Source organism: Euleptes europaea, chromosome 7 (assembly GCF_029931775.1).
Source record: "Euleptes europaea isolate rEulEur1 chromosome 7, rEulEur1.hap1, whole genome shotgun sequence".
Lineage (NCBI taxonomy): Eukaryota > Metazoa > Chordata > Lepidosauria > Squamata > Sphaerodactylidae > Euleptes > Euleptes europaea.
Window position 1 is genome coordinate 44,484,614 of NC_079318.1, and position 20,871 is coordinate 44,505,484.

A 20,871-nucleotide genomic window follows, 5' to 3' on the forward strand; every position below is an offset into this window, starting at 1 on the left:
ACTTGCCTAAATTAGCTTCAGTTTGGGATCAAGGCAAAATTTAAAATCATGATTAAGCAGGTTCTTGAAATTGCAGGACAAGTGTTTAGTGGCTGTGAAGTGACTTCTGAAGGTGGAAAAAATTATGAATAATCCAAAGGAAGCCCTGAAGCAGTCCCACAGGGATCGCGAGGCTAAGTAACCAAGCATAAATGGCCGGAACCTTTTTTTGAAAGATTGGAGCAAAGCCAGGGTGGCTGCTGAGTGAACAAGAAAGTGCAGGTCTTACCTGGTCCCACCACATTGGTACCATTTTTCCTGTCCATGTCCTTTGTAGTGGCCATTCCCCACCCACACAACTAGGTGCAGGGGTATATTGGAGCCTGGCCAGGATAAGTGAAGCTGAGATGCAGGTACCAGAGGCAGTTGAAGGCAACATTGCTAAATAAGGAGCTGCAGTGCCATGAATCGCTGGAAGCCCATCAGCCAGGGCACAGTGGGGCTGGGGAAAGGGTGTGGCAGGAGGTGGTCTGGTGCCAAGGTAGGCAGAACGCCCAGCCAGCTCCCAAGAGGAGGTCCAAAATCCCCACCTGATGCAGCCAAAGAGCCAGCTGGAAGGGAAGAAGGCCGGCTCAGCCATGATTTGGCAAGCACTTGAAACTGGCCAAAGGAGACACAGAGATGCTAGGGATGAAGTACTTCCAGGGGAAGATGGAATGGGCAAGATGTCATCACTTGGCAACCACACAGTTGTGTCTGTGTCTCTTTCAGCCTGTCCCAAGCAGTTACCCCATGTGACAGTAGAGCTAGGAAGGGGTCCTCCTTCATCTCCAGCCAGCTCTTTAGCTGCACAAGATGGGGACAATGACCCTCTCCCACCTGAATGGTTCCCATTGGTGATAAAAGCGGGGTAGAAACAAGCAAACTCTCTGACCAGAATGTCCCTCCTAAATCTAGCTGTATTGAGGCTGGTTAGGATAAGGCTTATTCAATATTAGGATTATTCATAGGGTTGCCAACCTCCAGGTAGTAGCTGGAGATCTGCTATTACAACTGATCTCCAGCTGATAGAGATCAGTTCCCCTGGAGAAAATGGCCGCTTTGGCAATTGGATTCTATCGCATTGAAGTCCCTCCCCTCCCTAAACCCCACCCTCCTCAGGCTCCGCCCCAAAAAAACCTCCCGCTGGTGGCGAAGAGGGATCTGGCAACCATAGTTATTCAGTGTGTGGGGGAAACAGTGTATCTGCACATGCTTTGCATATTCAGCACCCATCATTGCCAACACTGTGCCTTGCAAATATAGCTGACGATGAAGGCACTTCAGACGGGCCATGCCGTTCAAGGCAAGCATTCCAGTGAAGGAGAGGCCCCTTTAATTAATTCAGCAGCATCTTCGATAAAGAAGCTGGAACAGAGGTTTTCCTGATCTGTATCTTGAGCAGAGTCATCAGCCTGTCCTGGATCCAGCAGCAATATGTAAAGCAGATGTGCCCTTAATGCTCGGAGCACTTTATCAATATCGGCTTTTGTTTATCATTTCAGTGAGGCTGTTTCCCACGAATTTGCCGCCCTCTGGTGGAAATTTAAGGCAGCAAATAAAAGAGTCTGAGACTTTCTGGCTATTTATGCATGGCTGTTTCCTCGTGGTCCCCCCACCGACTACTTTGGGGCTTTGCTCTGATTATGCTTGCATTTTCTGATCATTAGAGGTCGCCTTGCTCTCGCCGTGCGTTTCCACGCATTTTGCCCACGTTTTCTGGATTCGTGTTTAGCCAGCATCCAGAAAACTCAGGGGAAATGTGCGGGAAGAGCAAGGCAACCTCTGGCGGTCGGAAAATGCAAGCGTAATCAAAGCCAAGCCCCAAGGCAGTCGGCGGGGTGACCGCAAGGAAACATCCATGCATAAATATCCTTTGGACAAGAAAACCCCGGCCAAAGGGCCAGCAGCCACCAGATACATATTGGACAAGAGCTGCAGCAATTTCTGACTCTGAGTCAGTTGTCTGTATGAGACACATCTTTCTTTTTTCTCTATAAAGAGTTTTATCTGCATGAAGGAACTGGATGACTTTCTAGTTCTCCTCATGAGAAAGCAGATGTTCTGTTGGGCAGATATACCGGGATACCTTTTCCGGACCGTCTCTGCCCATGTAACACGGGCAAAATTGAAACGTTGGACCATTTGATGCTCTGCTGTCCTCGCTGGTCTCAAGATAGAGATGCTGTTATTGTTCCAATCCTCACCAGCTTGAACCTCCCTCTACATGCCTGGGTGTTGCCTTTTTTGCTTGGCGACTCAACTAATGGTGCAACCACATCGAATGTTGCCCGCTTTTTGGCCAGAGTGGCTGCTCTTAAGAAGAAAAAACTCTCAACGCCTACCTCTGGCAACTTTTAGTCAGTTCGCTCCGCCCCCAGTTTATTTTAGTTAGGATTTTTACTTATTGGGCTGACGCCTAATTTTTAGCATTGTTAACTTAAGATTGTATTATACTATGTATTATGCTTCCCATCCTCCCTCGTCTTCCCCTCCCTTCTTTTCTTCCTCCCTTGGTCCTGCGGTCATAGACCTAATAATAAATTATTATTATTATAAAGCAGATGTTCCTCTCCTCACATACTCATTTGTTACCAAGATAATGGAAGTAGTCTCTCTTATAAAAAAAAATTCAACATCTGTTTACAATGGGGGTGGAAAGCTGAGAAGTGGCCTAGATATCTGGGGAGGAGGCACTTTTCCTAGGGGGAGAGAGATAGTGGAGGTAGATCCTTCTTTTAACCCTAATCTTTCATTTGGAAGCCTTGCTTGTTAATCCTAGAAATGTCTGGGCTGAGCACTGCGCTTGCTCGGTGGGGAGGGGAAATCACTCTAATAATAATCTGGAACTGTTATACCTCAAAGATTGCCTGCTGCCTAACTATCTCCCAAAATATTCAGCTCTTTTTCTGGGGCACTATGCTGTGTGTCTCCGTTATTTGTGGCTGAGTGATAACATGAGACAGTGCCTTTTCAGTAGCAGCTAGGGTTGCCAGGTCCCTCTTCACCACCAGCGTAGGGTTGCCAGGTCCCTCTTTGCCACCAGCGGGAGGTTTTGGGGGTGGAGCCTCAGGAAGGCGGGGTTTGGGGAGGGACTTCAGTGCCATAGAGTTCAATTGCCAAAACAGCCATTTTCTCCAGATGATAGAAATCAATTCACCTGGAGAAAATGACTGTTTTGGCAATTGAACTCTATGGCACTGAAGTCCCTTGTAATAGCAGATCGCCAGCCGCCACCTGGAGGTTAGAATTCAAAATATGGCACTTAAACAAAAATATCCAAATCAGGAGAGTCACGATACAAAACTTGCAGTTAGAGTAATGTATTAGAACATTAGAAACAAAGCCACTTCTAACGCAACAAATATACAATTAGAACGAAGTTCCAAAACAAATACTAATACAAATTGTAAGCATATGCCGGCAGCGCTCGGCTAGATTCAGTTCGTGATCTGTGGTGTACTTAACAGTCACTTCATACAGCACCGGGAACCAAGAGTAGAGTAGCAATGGAAATCCGGAAAAAATTCCATTTCGTATAGACTTTCTCAAGCCTTTTGAATGTTCCGTGCAATATTCTGTGAAGAGATGCATAGTTCCATAACAGGCCATCCGTTGTGAAGCACCAATAAATAAATAAATAGGAATAAATAGTTAAATAATTAAAACAGCATACCATTCAAAATTTGAAGGAGTGTGCCTTTCCTCTTTCTTGGGACGACAAAAGTAAGACGCCTAATTCATTCAGTGAGCCACGTCATTCAATAGGGTCTCAGAGCAAGCGAACTCATTACCGTAATACCCTTAAAAGTGTTGCCCAGCTACTTAAAGTGCCACGTGTAATAAAACAAGTTGATGTTTTTATAAATAGCTAGATAAATCCATGAATGTATTTAATCCATTGGGGATGAGAGAATTGAACATAAATATAAATCGGGACTCTTGTTGGGACATCAGACGATCAACATCAACGGTAGAAAAAGACCTGCCCTTGTATTGCCATACAACAAAGAATTGCATCTCCGAATCTAGGTGCCTTTTTTCTAAATAGTGGGCGGTTAATGGCGCCTCTAAATTGCGGTTCCGGATTCTGGACCTGTGCTCTTGAATTCGGTCTTTGATGGGTCTCTTTGTTTTGCCCACATAGGGAAGACCACACGGGCATCTAACGATATATCGGTCCAGAATCCGGAACCGCAATTTAGAGGCGCCATTAACCGCCCACTATTTAGAAAAAAGGCACCTAGATTCGGAGATGCAATTCTTTGTTGTATGGCAATACAAGGGCAGGCCTTTTTCTACCGTTGATATTGATCGTCTGATGTCCCAACAAGAGTCCCGATTTATATTTATGTTCAATTCTCTCATCCCCAATGGATTAAATACATTCATGGATTTATCTAGCTATTTATAAAAACATCAACTTGTTTTATTACACGTGGCACTTTAAGTAGCTGGGCAACACTTTTAAGGGTATTACGGTAATGAGTTCGCTTGCTCTGAGACCCTATTGAATGACGTGGCTCACTGAATGAATTAGGCGTCTTACTTTTGTCGTCCCAAGAAAGAGGAAAGGCACACTCCTTCAAATTTTGAATGGTATGCTGTTTTAATTATTTAACTATTTATTCCTATTTATTTATTTATTGGTGCTTCACAACGGATGGCCTGTTATGGAACTATGCATCTCTTCACAGAATATTGCACGGAACATTCAAAAGGCTTGAGAAAGTCTATACGAAATGGAATTTTTTCCGGATTTCCATTGCTACTCTACTCTTGGTTCCCGGTGCTGTATGAAGTGACTGTTAAGTACACCACAGATCACGAACTGAATCTAGCCGAGCGCTGCCGGCATATGCTTACAATTTGTATTAGTATTTGTTTTGGAACTTCGTTCTAATTGTATATTTGTTGCGTTAGAAGTGGCTTTGTTTCTAATGTTCTAATACATTACTCTAACTGCAAGTTTTGTATCGTGACTCTCCTGATTTGGATATTTTTGTTTAAGTGCCATATTTTGAATTCTACACTCCTGTAAGCACTTATTAGCTGTTTTTTTTGAATACTGCCACCTGGAGGTTGGCAACCCTACACCAGCGGGAGGTTTTTGGGGTGGAGCCTGAGGAGGGCGGGGTTTGGGGAGGGAGGAACTTCAATGCCATAGAGTCCAATTGCCAAAGCGGCCATTTTCTCCAGTTGAACTGATCTCTATCGGCTGGAGATCAGTTGTAATAGCAGGAGATCTCCAGCTAGTACTTGAAGGTTAGCAACCCTATCTATACACATGTAGAAAACAAAGCCGTGAGTTATGCCTCTTTGGCCTGCTAGGTATCCCTGTCTGTTGACGACAAATATATTAGGAAACAAAACCCGTGCACAAACTGTACTTTAACCTTACTCTGACTGAAATTTCTTCCCAGAGTAAACATCCAATGTTCTTTTGCTGGCATTCCTTTAGAGATCTACTTTACCTGCTGTCGCTAGGAGCAGTCACTTTGGTAGTACAGGCCAGAGAATGCACTTCTTCACTCGTCTCCTCTTTGCTGCCCTGGTTTTCATTTCCTTGTTGTGGTGCAGCAGCCGTCTTCTCTGGAGAAATTCACCTCAGAGCCAAGGTAGTGTTTTATCATTCACAATGGCGCAGTATGCAAAGTAATTCTGATGCAGCAGTTCAGTGTTCTCAGATTATTTGTCCATTAACATGTATCTTCTAAAAAAGGTGACCAAACACAATAAAGGACAGGGAAAGAGGGTTGTGCCTTTAATAGTAATTTTCTGTGCAATCCTAAATACAGTTACACTTTTCTAAATCAATCAAAGTAAATGGGCTTAGAACAATGTAACCTGGTTTAGGTTTGCACTAGGTTTAGAAGAGGAAATTTTGGCAGCTACAGCTTTCTCACCCATGCAACAGTGGGTAGCCTTCTCTGTAGCCTCTAAGCCAGGGGTGGGGAACGTCAGGCCCGGGGGCTGTTTAAGGCCCACAAAGTCATTTGGTCTGGCCCTTCATGGGTCCTGGCAGATCTCTAGCTCAGAAGGATCTAAGACTGGTGATCCCGCCCTCCCGTGGACAGGAATAGCCTCTATTCAAAGCGGATGTGAGTTTGTTTTGCCGAGAAAAGGAACCTTTTTTCCCCCTTGCAGAAGAGTCGTTAGCTATGGAGCTGCTAGGACTGCCCAAGATGCCCCTGGTTGGATGCCTGCCCGCATTGGGGGGGGGGTCATCTAGGGCAGCTGCCTGCTTGGGGCTTGGTCGTCCAATTTTTAATTTTGTTTGGCCCACAAATGATGTTATAAATATCCAAATGGCCCTTGGCGGGAAAAAGGTTCCCCACCCCTGCTCTAAGCTGTGGAAGCTGCTCCTAGTGATGTTCATAAATACACACTCTTCACTGGCTTATGTGTGGGCTCTAACTACAAATGTTTCAGCACTGATTAGCCACTTGTGGTAGTGGTGGTTCCAACCAACACCAATGCTTCCAGATAAGCTAGATAAAAGAATCTGATCCCAGCATCCTTTGCCAGATTAGCTCTTCTCTTCATATGTTTTGCAGATGATCTAACTGTAGAGAAAGAGGATTTACCGGTGACATTCGATACTCTCCTGCATATTCAACAGCTCAGGAAAAAGACATTGAGATCCTTTTGTGGTCAAACTGCTAGAATCACTGAGCTCCCCCCTAGTGAGCAGGAAGCTTCTCAGGTGGTGTCTTCAGTCACGGTGAACAACAAACTGCAGTTACTGTACTGCAAAATCCCAGCCACTGGGGTCGAAGGCTGGGAGCAGCTGTTGGAGATGCTGGAGGAGAGAGAAGACGTTACCCTGCAGCTGCCTGTTCCCATTCACCGGCAGTTTGGCACCCAAAAGATGCTGAGCCAGTACAACCTGACGTCAATGGAGGCTCTGCTGAAATCCTACACAAAAGTGATCTTTATCAGGGAACCTTTCCACAGACTCATCTCTGCTTACATGAGTGGGCTGGCTGAGGGCCTAACCTTCAAGGAGTTTATCCAATACATCTTATACAGAGGATCCAGGAATGCCAGCGCTGAATGGAAACCACTGGTCAGCCTGTGCCGGCCATGCCTCGTCCACTATGATTATATAATCATGTTTGGCTTCCTTGGCAGTGAAGTGCGCCATTTGATGCAGCGGGCTGGGCTTCTTGGGAACAGCCAGCTTCCCGAGTTCATCGACTCCAAAATCCGTTGGACCTATGGCTGGCTAGAAGAGCAGATGTTCAATGAACTCTCTCTTGCGCAGAAGAAACAGCTGTGCCACTTCTTTCGGTTTGACTTTGCTGCATTTCACTTTCCTAACAGCTTGCTCTGGGACCTTACTTGCATTGCAGGGACCACTTAGGGTTATTGCGGCCCCGAAAATGGATCATTCCTTCCCCATACGCAAAGAGAAATGTTGCAGAACTGAGCTGGTTAGGGTTGCCAGCTCTGTGTTGGGAATTACCTAGAGATTTTGGGGGTGGAGCCTGAGGAGGGTGGGGTTCGGAAAGCAGAGGATCTTCAATGCCATAGAGTCCAATGGCCAAAGCAGCCGTTTTCTCCAGGGGAACTGATCTCTATCACCTGGAGATCAGTTGTAATAGCAGGAGATCTCCAGCTACCACCTGGATGTTGGCAACCCTATGTTGGGTAGGTTTAGCATTTCAGTGCAAATGCTAGGATCTCAGCAGTTTCTGCTTAAGACTCAGGGTCAAACTAGACCTTGGATTTCAAGTCTCTTTAAAATCCTTTTAATAGTAGCAATTGCCCAAATTGGATCAGGGCCATGGCACTGGGGAAGGGGGAGGAGGCTTCCCTTCAAAGGCAGCCCCACCTGCTATAATACCAGATGATTCCCAAGTTTTTAAAAAAACAAACTTCCAAAGTGTTTTTTAAAAGCCCATTTATATTTCAAAATTGTCAATTTTCAAGAAGAATTTCTTATACATTCAGGTCATAAAGATACCAATTAATTAGAAAGCTCAATAAAAATAATTTGTAAAGTATACAATTTAAAATGAGCAAAATACTTCCTGAAATCATGTCATACGGGGTTATCAACAATATGTCACCATGTACTTTTTTTATTCCTTTGCTTAGCATAATATTTTGTGGGCTCTACAGAAAAATGTTCCATTCCACAAAACTGGCAAAATACACCTGAGTACTCCAGCAACAGCACAAGAGCCATGGATTGATCCATAACAGTAAATGTCAAATAGTAGAAAATGACAGTGTATTTGCAAGTCATACCTCTAAGCTTACTGTGTAGCACTAGGGTTGTACTGTACTTTACTCATTCTACACCTAAAGCACAAATACATTGCTTGAACACTGTAGTAATTGTTAAAGAGATTAGACTAATCCATTCTCTTTGCTCCAACTGAACCCAGCATATGAACTATTAAAACATTACCAAACGGTTGTCATTTTGATAGTAGTAGCAACCAACTGATGCTATCTTGTTATTAAAGAGTACAACACCACTATTCAGTGTTCCTAATCGTCATTAGGAGCATCACGATATAAAATACACTTCTAGGAAACCTGTTTGGAGTGTGCTTAGCTCATACACATACCTGCTTTTACAAGTTTTTAAAAATATTGTGGGAATACCATTACATGTAATCAAGGCACTAAAACCTCAATGCATTATGATCATGCTTCTGTCCAGAGGGAACGTGCACTGGTTTCCTATAATGTCAATGTCAACAATAATAGTCTGCGATCAAAAGGCATGATGCAAACCAATGTTCTCAAATGAACTACAGACTCACTGACTTCTGGACGTGTAGGAGGAGGATGTTACATTTCATCCACACGCTGTGCAATCCAGACTGTTACATTGTTCTTTTTATTTACTTTATTTATTTCCCCACTTTTCTCCCCAGCAGCTTACATCATTCTCCTCTTTGCTGTTTTATTCTCATAACAACCCTGCAGCGTAGGTTAGGCTGAGAGTGGGTGACTGGCCCAAAGTCACCCAGCAAGCTTCCATCACAGAGTGTGGATTCGAACCTGCATTTCCCAGATCCTAGTTCACCACTGTAACTACTGTACAATGGATTTGGAAGGGTGTAACATTGCTTAGGATTTTACTGTCAAACGGCTCCCATATGTCTGCTGTGTTTTGATATAAGGAGGGCATAAATGAGGGGACAGAATATAGGGCGTGCTGTTTCTGCTTTAACAGGTAAGAGGGGTGATGTGGTCAGTTATATTGCATTCAAACATCTCTGGTAATATTTATGAACCTTTTGTGGAACAGATAAATCTCACAAACTAGTCAGGACTCTCCCAATTTTCTGCACAGAAATTTGAGCTATCCCTTTGTAAGTGCTACTTACTGGCAGTTTATGAAAATGTCCATATACCACACTATTCCACTTTCACATCCTCTGGCTGGATCTACTAAGTAAAGACTCTGGCAGGTTCATAAATAGGACATTAGCAACTGCTGCACAAACATCCTATCACAGAGAAAATGTAAACTAACTTGGGTTTTTCTTACAAGCGATGGAGTGTTTTATTAAACCTCTTTGTACTACCAAGTGGGGAATCCGATCAGTTCCTAAGGGGACCTCACTCATTAGCAACGCTCTCAGAAGCCACTGTTTATCACCCAGCCTAGTCTATGATAAGCAAAACCAAATGGGAGGGGGAAGCATTCCATAGGATGAGAAAAAACCCTGACTTTCCAGACCTTATCGGTACTAGCTTATGGTATTTTTCATTACTGAATCAGGCTGCAGTTGTAAGTACTCACAGAGTGCAGTCCTAGGCAGAGTTATGCTCTTCTAAGCCCACTGATTTCAATGGATGTAAATGGGTGTAACTTTGCTTAAGACTGCTCTCTTAGTTGTAGATAAGCTTCACTGGAATCAATGCATTTTGCTTCCAACTTATGAATTCAAATGCAAAATATTTGGCTAACTCTCATTGTGCAAATCTGCATTTTATTTTAATGTATCTGATACTCTCAAAAAAACAGAAAAGAAGTTGTAAGGAGAAGCTGAGTGTTCATCAATTAAATGATAATAAACTTCTCAAATTCTTTTTATGCCCTCGGGAAATGCAACGGGGTCCTGGCCCAATCACTGCTTTCACCCATCCTTTCCAAAGATTAAGGAGAAAGCAGAAAAAGAAGGATGGATCGAACCTAAGCCTGCGAAAATCAGCCTTTAAAAAAAATCAGCCTCATCTTTTCAAATGAACAGATTCACAAACAAGCTTAAATGAATTTTACAAGGAGTTTCAATTTCATATGCAGCAAAACCATCAATTTTTTCCTCTTCATTACATTTACATCCCAGCAATAATCCATCAGTGATTACCCTTTTCTTAGGCAACTGATAATACAGGAACACATTTCAGTTATCAGAAATGAGGGTTGTCTCTTTCGGTCCCTTGAGGTAAAACCAGCTTCATGAGTGGAGATGGTGCCTTCATTCATACTCTCACAGACCATGGCTTAAAGGTGCCTGGCTCAGCAGAGGGACACTGGACAGGAGGGAAAAAATTTAAATGGTTGAAACACAAACTTTGTCTGAAATGCCTACACTTGTCCAAAATGTGACAGATTCTGGTAGTTAAATAGCCACAAGGCACAACCACCTTTTGATTTACTTATCTGCCTTCAGGCTGAAGACAATAGGAAATTGATGAGTGGAAATCCAATGCATTTTTCCCTCATAGAAAACAGCCAAAGGAGACCCTGATTCAGATTGGCACTAAGGTTCAAAAAATGAGTCCCCATCATAGAGGAAATCCATCCGGTACTTCTGACACAGCAAATAACAGCTCCAGAAGCTGTTTGAGTGTGAAGACAAAGATACCAGGGGAAACTCTGCACGGGAGTCCTGAACTGAAACAAGGTGCTCTGTGGCTGCTACTCATGAATGAAAAACATGCTGGAGAGAGAGCCAATCCTGGATCTTAAAGAATCTCTTCTAGTTTGGCCTCAGTCATTCAGCTATGACCCTTAAAAGAGCAAAACTATCAGGCTGGGTATTGAAATAGGCTGTTGAGCATCCTCTGTAGAGTCAATGCTCTCTCTCTCCCTGGTATGTTGTTTCAAAGAACTCAGGGTTGCTTATGTAGATTTTATCTTCTCAACCACACTATGAGGAAGACTAAGCCCAAGGCTACCCAGTTAGCTTCCTTGTAATGTGGGGAACTCCCAGATCCCAGTTCGACACTCTAAGTCACCACACAAGGCCCTATTTCTGGTTCAGTCTTGCCGGAACGACAAGGCTAAAAAAGTCAGGATTCCCACAAACTAACAATAAACCTACAGGCAGTTTTCATTAGCTCCTAGTTTGGGAACATGGAAGCACGGACAGGCAAAGAACCTCTAAAATAAAAAAAAAAGTGTTGGAATCAAGCCTGGTTGTAAACAGTGTTTTTATTTCAAAACATTTGGCACCTGGGAGCAGTAAGAAGATGGGGCTTGACTGAGTCAGACATGGAACCTTTACAGGCAGGCAGCCACAGTGGGAAAAACAGCAGTGATACATCACTTCTAGGGAAAACCCAGGAGGGACATCATGCATCTCTAAAATTGCTGGAAACTCCCTGTTTTATCACAGTTTCCAGCAATTCCTAGAGAGGCATAATGTCACTTCTAAGTTTTCCCTGGAAGTGATGCAACACCATCATATCAATGGTTATTTTTACATTTATGTTTTTCCCACTGACCAACAGAACAGTGTTGGATAATGGGAGATGGGATGGGAGATCTCCCACCCTCAACTGGTATCTGGTAACCCTAACTGGAGAGAGAGACAGGTCATAAATGAAGCAAATAAATACATTCACTGCCTGTTCCCTTTGACCTATAAAGCAGAAAAGGTCTAATTATTTTTTTCTTCATGAAGGGACAATAGAAGGGCCTGGCTTCATAGTACAAAGTCTTCCTCATGCCTCCAGGGCCACCACTAGGAATTTCAACCAGATGTACATTGTGAGTTCCCCAGCACAATCCGACTGAAAGTTCCTGTGGCAGACTTGGACACAGCCCAAGTTTTTAGAGTTCAGCTCTTAACGCCTCCCTCTCACTTCTGGTATCTGAGCTAGGCTACCTGAATGAAAAGTGGTTCAAGCCATAGTGTTCAGTGTGGTAAGGCAGGGGAAGGGGAAGCTCCTTTTTATGTATAAATTAACCCTCCCATCATCTACTTTATATGGAATAGGTGGTTACTTCTGTCTGTCTTGTTGTCCGTCACGTTTTATCAAATCCTTCTTCCAAGGAGCTCAGTGCCTCATGCCTCATTCTCTCCCTCCTCCACTTATTTGAAAGCTGGTGCGCTTAGAGGGTCTTGGACCAGTCACTCCCTCTCAACCCGATGTACCTCACAGGGTTCTTGTGGTGAGGAGGAGGATGCATGGTGCCCTGAAGTCTCACTATAACCTATTTTTCAGGATTGTTGAAGAATAAAATGGAGATGGACAGCATGATTAAGGTTTCCAGGTCCCTCTTTGCCACTGGCGGGAGGTTTTTGGGGTAGAGCCTGAGGAGGGCAGGGTTTGGGGAGGGGAGGGACTTTAGTGCCATAGAGTCCAATTGCCAAAGCGGCCATTTTCTCCAGGGGAACCGATCTCTATTGGCAGGAGATCAGTTGTAATAGCAGGAGATCTCCAGCTACTACCTGGAGGTTGGCAACCCTAAGTATGATGCACACCACCTTGAGCTCCTTGGCAGAAGATAAGAATCTACTTATCAACAAATTAACAACCCTGTTAAGTAAGTTAGGCTGAGAAAGTGACTGGTGAGTGGTATTAAGTGCACTAAAAGGGAGAGTGGCTCTGTGGCCCATTCTTCAAAATTCTGGCTTCCCTAACAAAAGGTTTAGCAGGAAGTAGCAAACCAGCCAGGCCAGGGGGGGAAATCAGCAAATGGCTGGCAGCCCCTTATGCTGATCTAGGAAGGCTGCCGTTATGTATGCCATGCATTGGGGTCAGAGGGGTGTGGTTATGGCTAGTCAGCAGGGAAACCACTGGAAAGAGGTTCCAGGTTGAACCTTTGCTCTCCTGAGCCCTTCCGGTGTGGAATTATGCCATGGAAGGAGGTAAGAAACATTTGTTTGTTTGTTTGTTTGTTTGTTTGTTTACAAAATTTATACTCTGCCTTTCTGTTCTCATCAGGGCCACAAAGGTAGCTAATAGATGGAAAATATACATAATAAAATGACTTAAAAATCCATTAAAACCAAACAAAAACACATCATTAAAACAATTAAAAGCAAACTAAAATGCACATAGAAGCACAGAAAAACAACATACCAGTTTGGTGAAGATGTCGACACATGCATTGCGTATTCTTTCTGGGGTGGCTGGGCTGTCTAGTCTGAAGGGTTGGTTAAGTCCCGATTCTGCCCTCGCAGAGAATATTGCGTCTTTAATGGCGTAAAACACAGAGGCTGACAGGAACAGGGGAGGCTCTCCCACAGCCTGCAGAGATCAAAGAAAATCAAAGACTACATCTCTCGCTGCATATTTAACAGGGAAACTGTTCATGGTACAGATCACCCTTGAGTTACAGTGTATTCATCGCCTGAAAACGGTTTGCATTGATTCCCAAGTTCACTACAAGCGTCAGTTTGGGCAGGACAAAACTGTAGGAGATAAAAATAACTCTCCTGTGCACAACTCAAACTACCTGTAAACATTTCATAATGTTACCACTCAAGCACACCTTCAAGAGCAATTAAGGTGAAGAAAAGAATCTAGAGCACTGTAAGAGTGCGAACAAGATGGGTTTATAGAAAATAAAGAAGAGGAAGAGTTGGTATTCATATGCCAACTTTCTCTACCTTTTTTTTTTTTAAAGAAGAATCAAACTGGTTTACAATCTCCTTCCTTTCCTCTCCCCACAGCAGACACCTTGTGAGGTAGGTGGGGCTGAGAGAGTTCAGAGAGAACTGTGACTAGCCCAAGGTCACCCAGCAGACTTCATGTGTAGGAGTGGGGAACCAAACCCAGTTCTCCAGATTAGAGTCCACCGCTCCTGTCCACTACACCACACTGGCTCTCTGTGACATGACCCAGCCCTATATGCACATAGGGTTGCCAACCTCCAGGTACTAGCTGTAGATCTCCTGCTATTACAACTGATCTCCAGCTGACAGAGATCAGTTCACCTGGAGAAAATGACCCCTTTGGCAATTGGACCCTATGGCATTGAAGTCCCTCCCCATACCCCACCCTCCTCAGGCTCCACCCCCAAAATCTCCAGCTATTTCCCAACCCGGAGCTGGCAGCCCTATGTGCACAGGAAGCCAGGGCTCATTGAAGTCTCTCCCCCCCAAACCCCACCCTCCTAAAGCTCCACCCCCAAAATCTCCAGGTATTTCCTAACCCAGAACTGGCAACCCCAGTCACGTCACATGTATTGTCCAGTTGAGCCCTCAGTCAGATAGACTGGGCCTGATCAAATCTCTTCCCTTCTACTTCCTGTTTCCTGTCCTAGTAGACTACTTTAGAGTCCTAAACAGTTACTCGCTTCTTCATCCCTTGAAACTAATGTGTTCTCTGTAACACTGCTTAGGATTGTACTGTACATCTCCCACAAAGCAGAGCTTCCAACTCTGTTGTTTACAGCCACAGCTATATCTAAGAATACTGCAACGGCATTGCTTAATGAATGATACTGAGGTAATGCATAACAGATAAAATGCAGAGGATTGAAGCAGAAGAGACCAAACTGAATATCTAATTCTCCAAGTACAGTTTATTTTTTAAAGTCTCCAACATCTTTATTATCCTGGTTTACTGCTTCAGAGAGACTAATTACCCTTGAGGTGAGAGAATATTTATAATGTTATAAAAATTCTACGGCCAGATACACCAGTAAAACAAATGAATAACTTCACACCTTACCGCAAAGTTAATGCTTTTAAAACAATGTAATATGTGTTTGCCCAGCTGAACAGAGTCCATAAAACATAGCCAAGGAGCTAATATTCAGTCCAAAGAAGATAGGGTTGCCAATTGGCTAGCAACCAGTGAGAGATTTGTCCCGGGGGCTGTGCTCTCTGGTTTAACCATAGAATTTTGACCAAATACTAGAGCGTCCCCAGCAATTCACTTGCATGACTTCTGTGCACAAGGGAAGTGACATCAGCGCATTGGGACACTGCCTGTCACCCCTCATTTTCCCGCTTATTTCTCTTCCACCCCCAGCTGAGCAATGGCAGAAGTGCCCATTGGTGCCATGACTGAGAAGGCCCTCTCTCAATCTGCCACCCTCTTAATCTCAGAAGGCGGGGGCACCTGAAGCAGGGCCTCCAAAGATTACCGTAAAGGTCAGGTGGGTTAATAAGGGATTCAGCGGTACTTCAGGTATGTTGGTCCCAAGCACCTTGAATTGAGCCTGGAAACAAATTGGAAGCCAGTGTAATGGGTATGGTTGCCAGCTCTGGGTAGGGAAATACCTGGAGGTTTTTGGAGTGGAGCCTGAGGAGGGCAGGGTTTGGGGAGGGGAGGGACTTCAATGCCATACAGTCCAATTGCCAAAGTGGCCATTTACTCCAGGTTAACTCATCTCTATTGGCTGGAGATCAGTTGTAATAGTGGGAGATCTCCAGCTACTACCTCGAGGTTGGCAACCCTAGTAATAGGCCAAAACTGGAGTAATATGGTCTCTATGACCCACTCTAGTCAATATCCTGGCTGCAGCGTTCTGTACCAATTGAGGTTTCCAAACACTTTTCAAGGGCAGCCCCACATACATGACATTGCAGTAATCTAATCTAGATGTAGCCAGGACATGCGCCACAGTGGCCAGATCTTTTCTGTCCATGAAAGGCCACAGCCGGCTAACCAGTCAAAGCTCATTCTAACTGTCCCTTGAATGTCAAGGGACAGGGAGATCCCCATCCCTGACTGAGAGTCACTGCAACATGAGAGAAAAGTCATTTGAAGAGAGGGAAAGGTACTGAAAGAGAGGGAAGCAACTTATCAGCAACATATCCCGCCACACACACATCTAAGAGTATGCTCACAAATAGCCTTTGTAGAAGAGCTGTATCTCTCAATGACAGCATACCTTGGATGAATAAATGGCTTTGCTATTTGGACTGTCCCGGAGAAGAGACACATGGAACTCTGTTGGTATGTCTCCAAATGCAGGGATTTTATACATTCCAGGCCCTCGGGTGTATAAATTGCCTTCTGGAGAATAGCGCAGCTCCTCTAGAGTAAAGAGTCCAATTCCTTGGATGAATGCTCCTTCTATCTGCAAAAGTAAGCCTCAAGTAAGTTACATTCTCCCTTGTCCTGGGTTCTTAGTGTTTGCAGTGACTGGGGTCCCTTTCCATTAGTGCTGGCTTCTGAGCCACCGGCACTCTCTGAGCCACCACAAGCAGGTCTCTCGAGAGGCAGCTTATAAATTTTCTAAGTAAATAAAGATAACAAAAAAAATTCAATTAAACAGCAGCAAAATAAACTATCAATAAAAGCAGCAGGCAAAACTTTATCAAAATGATAGCAGGAAAAAAGCATCTAGAACCACTTTAAGTAACGCGCAGAAGTAAACAAAAACTACTCTGGAATAAGTAACTTGAAGAATATACTTTAAACAGAGCTTGGGATAGTTCTCTTAATAATGACCAGCTGGTATAAAGGAATGTATCATTATGTCAGTAAGGTGATAAGCAAAGAAGCTAATAACAAATTAGAAATTAGCCGTCTTTCAAGCCAGCTGCCATGTTACCACTGCTCTTTATCTTGTCTGATGTTGTTCATTAACCAATGTAATCTGCTTGCTTGCAGTGCATGCCCAGTTCCACCCCGCAAAGCGTCACCGTGTATCGCTTACCTGCCCGATGTCGATAGCGGGGTTCAAGCTGGTGCCAACATCCATCACAATGTCTGTACGAAGATTCTAAAAATGGGCGAAAGTAAAGACTGATTAAGGGGAGAACGAATCTTGTAAAATAATTAGAGCTGGGTCTGTTTCAACCATGCTGGGTTTTTTGCTGGTGTCCTATCGTGACCAAGCTGTGAGCTGGAACTCTCTAGTTCAAATCTCATTTCAGCCATGAGTACATGAAGTTGCTGTAGGCGAGCCGTATCTCTCAGCTTCAACCACCCATCTTCAACACAGGGCTAATCCGTCCTCAAAACCCATCTCTTTTATGAAGTCTTTGGCAAAAAACCCTTAGACCCTAACTAGATGTGAAAACTAGGGTTGTGCCAATCTCCAGGTGGTGGCTGGAGATCTCCCACTATTACAATGGATCTCCGTACAATTGATTGAGATCAGGTTACCTGGAAAAAACAGCAGCTTTGGAAGGTGGACTTTCTGGCATTATACCCCATTGAAGTCTCTCCCCTCCCCAAACCCCACCCCCAAAATATCCAGGTATTTCCCAACTGAGACCTGGCAACCCTAGTGACAACCCCCTTAGGGCCTAATTAGATGTGCCTCAAAGATGCCAGCACCATTTTAAACTGATTTTTAAATGCTGCAAAGGCCCAGTCCTGATCTGGCCCACAGCATGATGCTCTTGATTCCCCCTCTATCTTTTCAAGTGCCCAAATAGCCTCAGGGATGGGGACTAGTGGGGCCATATCAGCACTTGATGAGGCATGGTGGGAACAAGAACACCTTAGCCCACCAGGCTAATTGGGAGCTCCCAGCATTTTAAAATGATTTTAAAATGAAGGCAGCGGCCCAAGGACACCATTATGTCTAGTTGGCCATTGGTTCTCATCTCTTGCTGAGAACTAAGGACCAAACTACACAATACATTTTTAGCACGGCTGGAATACTCTACATGCCAATAACCCAGTGCTGTTTCATCTTGGGAAAATGCTATTTCCCCGCCTTTGCCTAGCAGCCTTTTTTTTGGTCCAAAACATGGGGCCTGGGAGAGTCTTACAAAGAAAATGAGGCACGGGGTGGGGGGAATGGAGGCCGCAGCAACAAAGGCAAATCAAGAGTAGGAGGAGGAGGAGGAGGAGAGTTGGTTTTTATATGCCGACTTTCTCTATATTTTAAGGAGAATCAAACCGGCTTACAATCTCCTTCCCCTAATCTCTCCACAACAGACACCTTGTGAGCTAGGTGAGGCTAAGAGAGTTCTGAGAGGACTGTGACTAGCCCAAGGTCACCCAGCTGGCTTCATGTATAGGAGTGGGGAAATCAACCCGGTACTCCAGATTAGAGTCCACCACTCCTAACCACTACATCACGTTGACTCTTCCTATCTTCCATTGGTGCAAGATGCAGTGTTGCCTGATTCCCCATTGCCACTACGGCACCCCATCCTGGGGTGTATTTCGTTTGTGAAGCTCTGCTGACACTCAAAAGTATTTCAGGACAAAAGGATGCCTGAGGAAGGCAAAGGGGGAGAACGATTTGCCGTGTCATTGCCTTCTGTGAATGCTCCTGGTGGAATCAGCTCAGAGATGCCAGAGCAACAAACTAACTTCCTTATCAGTTATGTTCTGTTACATAAGATGTTCTTTGCTGAAATGAAGAGGTGCTTTTAATACCTTCCTTGGTGGCTCACCTTGTGGTCACCTGTCAGGCAGTCTATCTCAACCTCAGAGCAAGCTACACCATAGGAGAAGTAATGGAAGGCCTTCCCTTCATTCTTCTCAAAGTCATATCCAAGGTCAGGAATTCTTGAAAAAGAGCAGAAAACTAATCAAGGGATAAAATCAGTATGAAGTTTACTCCCGCCCTGCCTCTGACTCAGAAGTCACCGTTCTCCAACAAAGGGACTTCAGAGGGAGACTTTAATGTGAATTTTCTGAATGAAATGTTTTTATGAGTAAGTTTCACTCAATTTCTTTAGGCTTCAATGAAGACAAAGGCTTCCTCTTACACTACAAATGTTAAAATACCTTTGTAAAACTAGGAAGATTGGGTTCTCAAACTACTATTGCTGTTGTGAATGATCACCATGCTCACTGTTTATACATCTGAGCATTACATTCCCTTTCAAATTTCATGCCCGTTTGGCATGACTGATCGCAGTTTTTTCTTTACATATATGTTTTTTTCTGTTATCTATTACTGTGTGTGTCTATCTGCTAATTAAGGATAATCATGCATGTGATGGTTGATTCTTGCCCTTGAAAACTTATGCCACAATAATCTATTCATCTTTAAAATGCCACCTCCGAAATGGCCCTCCACCCATGCTATTCATCTCTGCTGACCCTTTGTGCCGGTCTATGTCAGATGGGATGTTGTTGTTTCAACCCTGTTGCCTCTTATAACATGGGATGCTTAATCCTCTTTCTTGGTGTGCCTCAACTGAGAACCAACAGAAAATGGCCTGCCTCCTCTGAATCCCTCTAAATATCACATTCAAACCCCAAAGCACTAAGATGGCTGCCAGCTGTTTCCCATCTCCTTTGCCTTTGTTAATTGTAAGTGTGGCCACACTCTGTTTTAAGAAGGTAGGGTCTCCCAGTTAGGAGGAGGAAGAAGTAACTGTGTGGATTGGTTCTTGTAGGTTATCCGGGCTGTGTAACCGTGGTCTTGGAATTTTACACAGCCCGGATAACCTACAAGAACCAATGAACTCTGACCGTGAAAGCCTTCGACAATAACTGTGTGGACTTTGCCCGAATCTGGGTATTCTTCCCAGCCAAGAGAAAGCCATATCATCATCCTCTTCCTGTTTTATTTCCACTAGACCCTACTCCACGACTTCTGTATAAGGACTCGAATTTCAAACAAGTAGTATGAGGGCAGGGTGTTTCCAGCCTCCAACACCAGAATGCAAAAGAGGATGTGGGTTTTGCTGTGAAATTCCCTCCAAGCCAGCATACTCTCAGTAACACCCTATGAATTGGGAAAGCAATTTTTTTCCTGTATTGCCTCCTACCCACCCCACTAGCAAACTCCAGAGAATGCAGGGCCAAGCAGATGTTTCTATGAACTGGCTAACGTGGTCTTCAGTCCCTGAGTTGGGACCCTCAGGAAAAGAAAAACAATGCCAAAAAAACTTGTTCTTGCTGCAACAGACTGACATGGCTGCTCCTCTGAAAGCAGATAAATCTTTAAAAAGGAAAGATCACCAAATTATATGTTTTATTATAGGTCCAAACTTTCATATGTAATTATTCCATATCATCTAGGCCAGCAGCAATTAAAGGGTGCTCAGGCTGCCAAGGGTGCTTATAACAATCTAGAGAATCTCACCAAGACTGTTGACTCACCTATAAAAGCCTGTAGCAGACAGACTCACACAGTCCTGGTAGGCTGCTGACACCTGGTGGAAACATAAAGACAGGGTTCTATTTTAAAGGAAAAAATGCCCTTTCTTCTTCTTTGCCATCGGCCGTCCTAGAAGGCAGATATAAAAAAAACTCCTCTTTCTGAGAGAGTCTGACGGTGCAATGGTGAAGAAACTGAGACCCGCGAACACGTCTTTTTATACTGCCCTCTTTATCATGAGTTAAGATCTAAGACTATCCAAGAAATTTTAAGAAATAATATAGGGCTATCTGATAAAAATTTGTATCCAATGACTACTGGAAGATAGTAACCCACAAACTTCCAGATGTGTGGCCAAATTTTTTGTTGCTATATACAAGGCCCGAAAGGATGCAATTTACAAATAGAAAAATTTGATAGATAAATATTTTAGAAGCTAGCTTATTTGCCTCTTTAGATATGGGATTTTATTGATATATTTTATTTTGTGGACTCTTCGTCTGACTGATATTGTTTTTTTATTACAAATTTATGTTACTTCTGATTAGATGTGTTCTATTTTTTGGTCAAATGACCGTAAAATAAAGAATTGAAAAAATAATTTAAAAAAGTAAGTACTCTTACTTCTCCTTGACCTTTGGTGCCTGTAATATATTCTGAGAAAGATCAGAACT

General features: G+C 43.8%; 1 protein-coding gene across 1 annotated transcript in view; it reads right to left on the reverse strand.

Moving 5' to 3' along the window:
* Positions 1–10,390: 10,390 nt before the first annotated feature.
* The window catches only part of XDH (xanthine dehydrogenase), a 65,908-nt gene continuing 55,427 nt past the window's right edge, over positions 10,391–20,871 (reverse strand). The window contains exons 32-37 of the mRNA XM_056852355.1: positions 20,200–20,252; positions 18,537–18,651; positions 16,838–16,903; positions 16,067–16,255; positions 13,303–13,470; positions 10,391–10,521 (exon numbers count right to left, since the gene is read on the reverse strand). Of these exons, the coding sequence (XP_056708333.1) occupies positions 10,471–10,521; positions 13,303–13,470; positions 16,067–16,255; positions 16,838–16,903; positions 18,537–18,651; positions 20,200–20,252 (642 nt within the window). The 3' untranslated portion in view covers positions 10,391–10,470. The remainder of the gene's footprint in view (positions 10,522–13,302; positions 13,471–16,066; positions 16,256–16,837; positions 16,904–18,536; positions 18,652–20,199; positions 20,253–20,871) is intronic.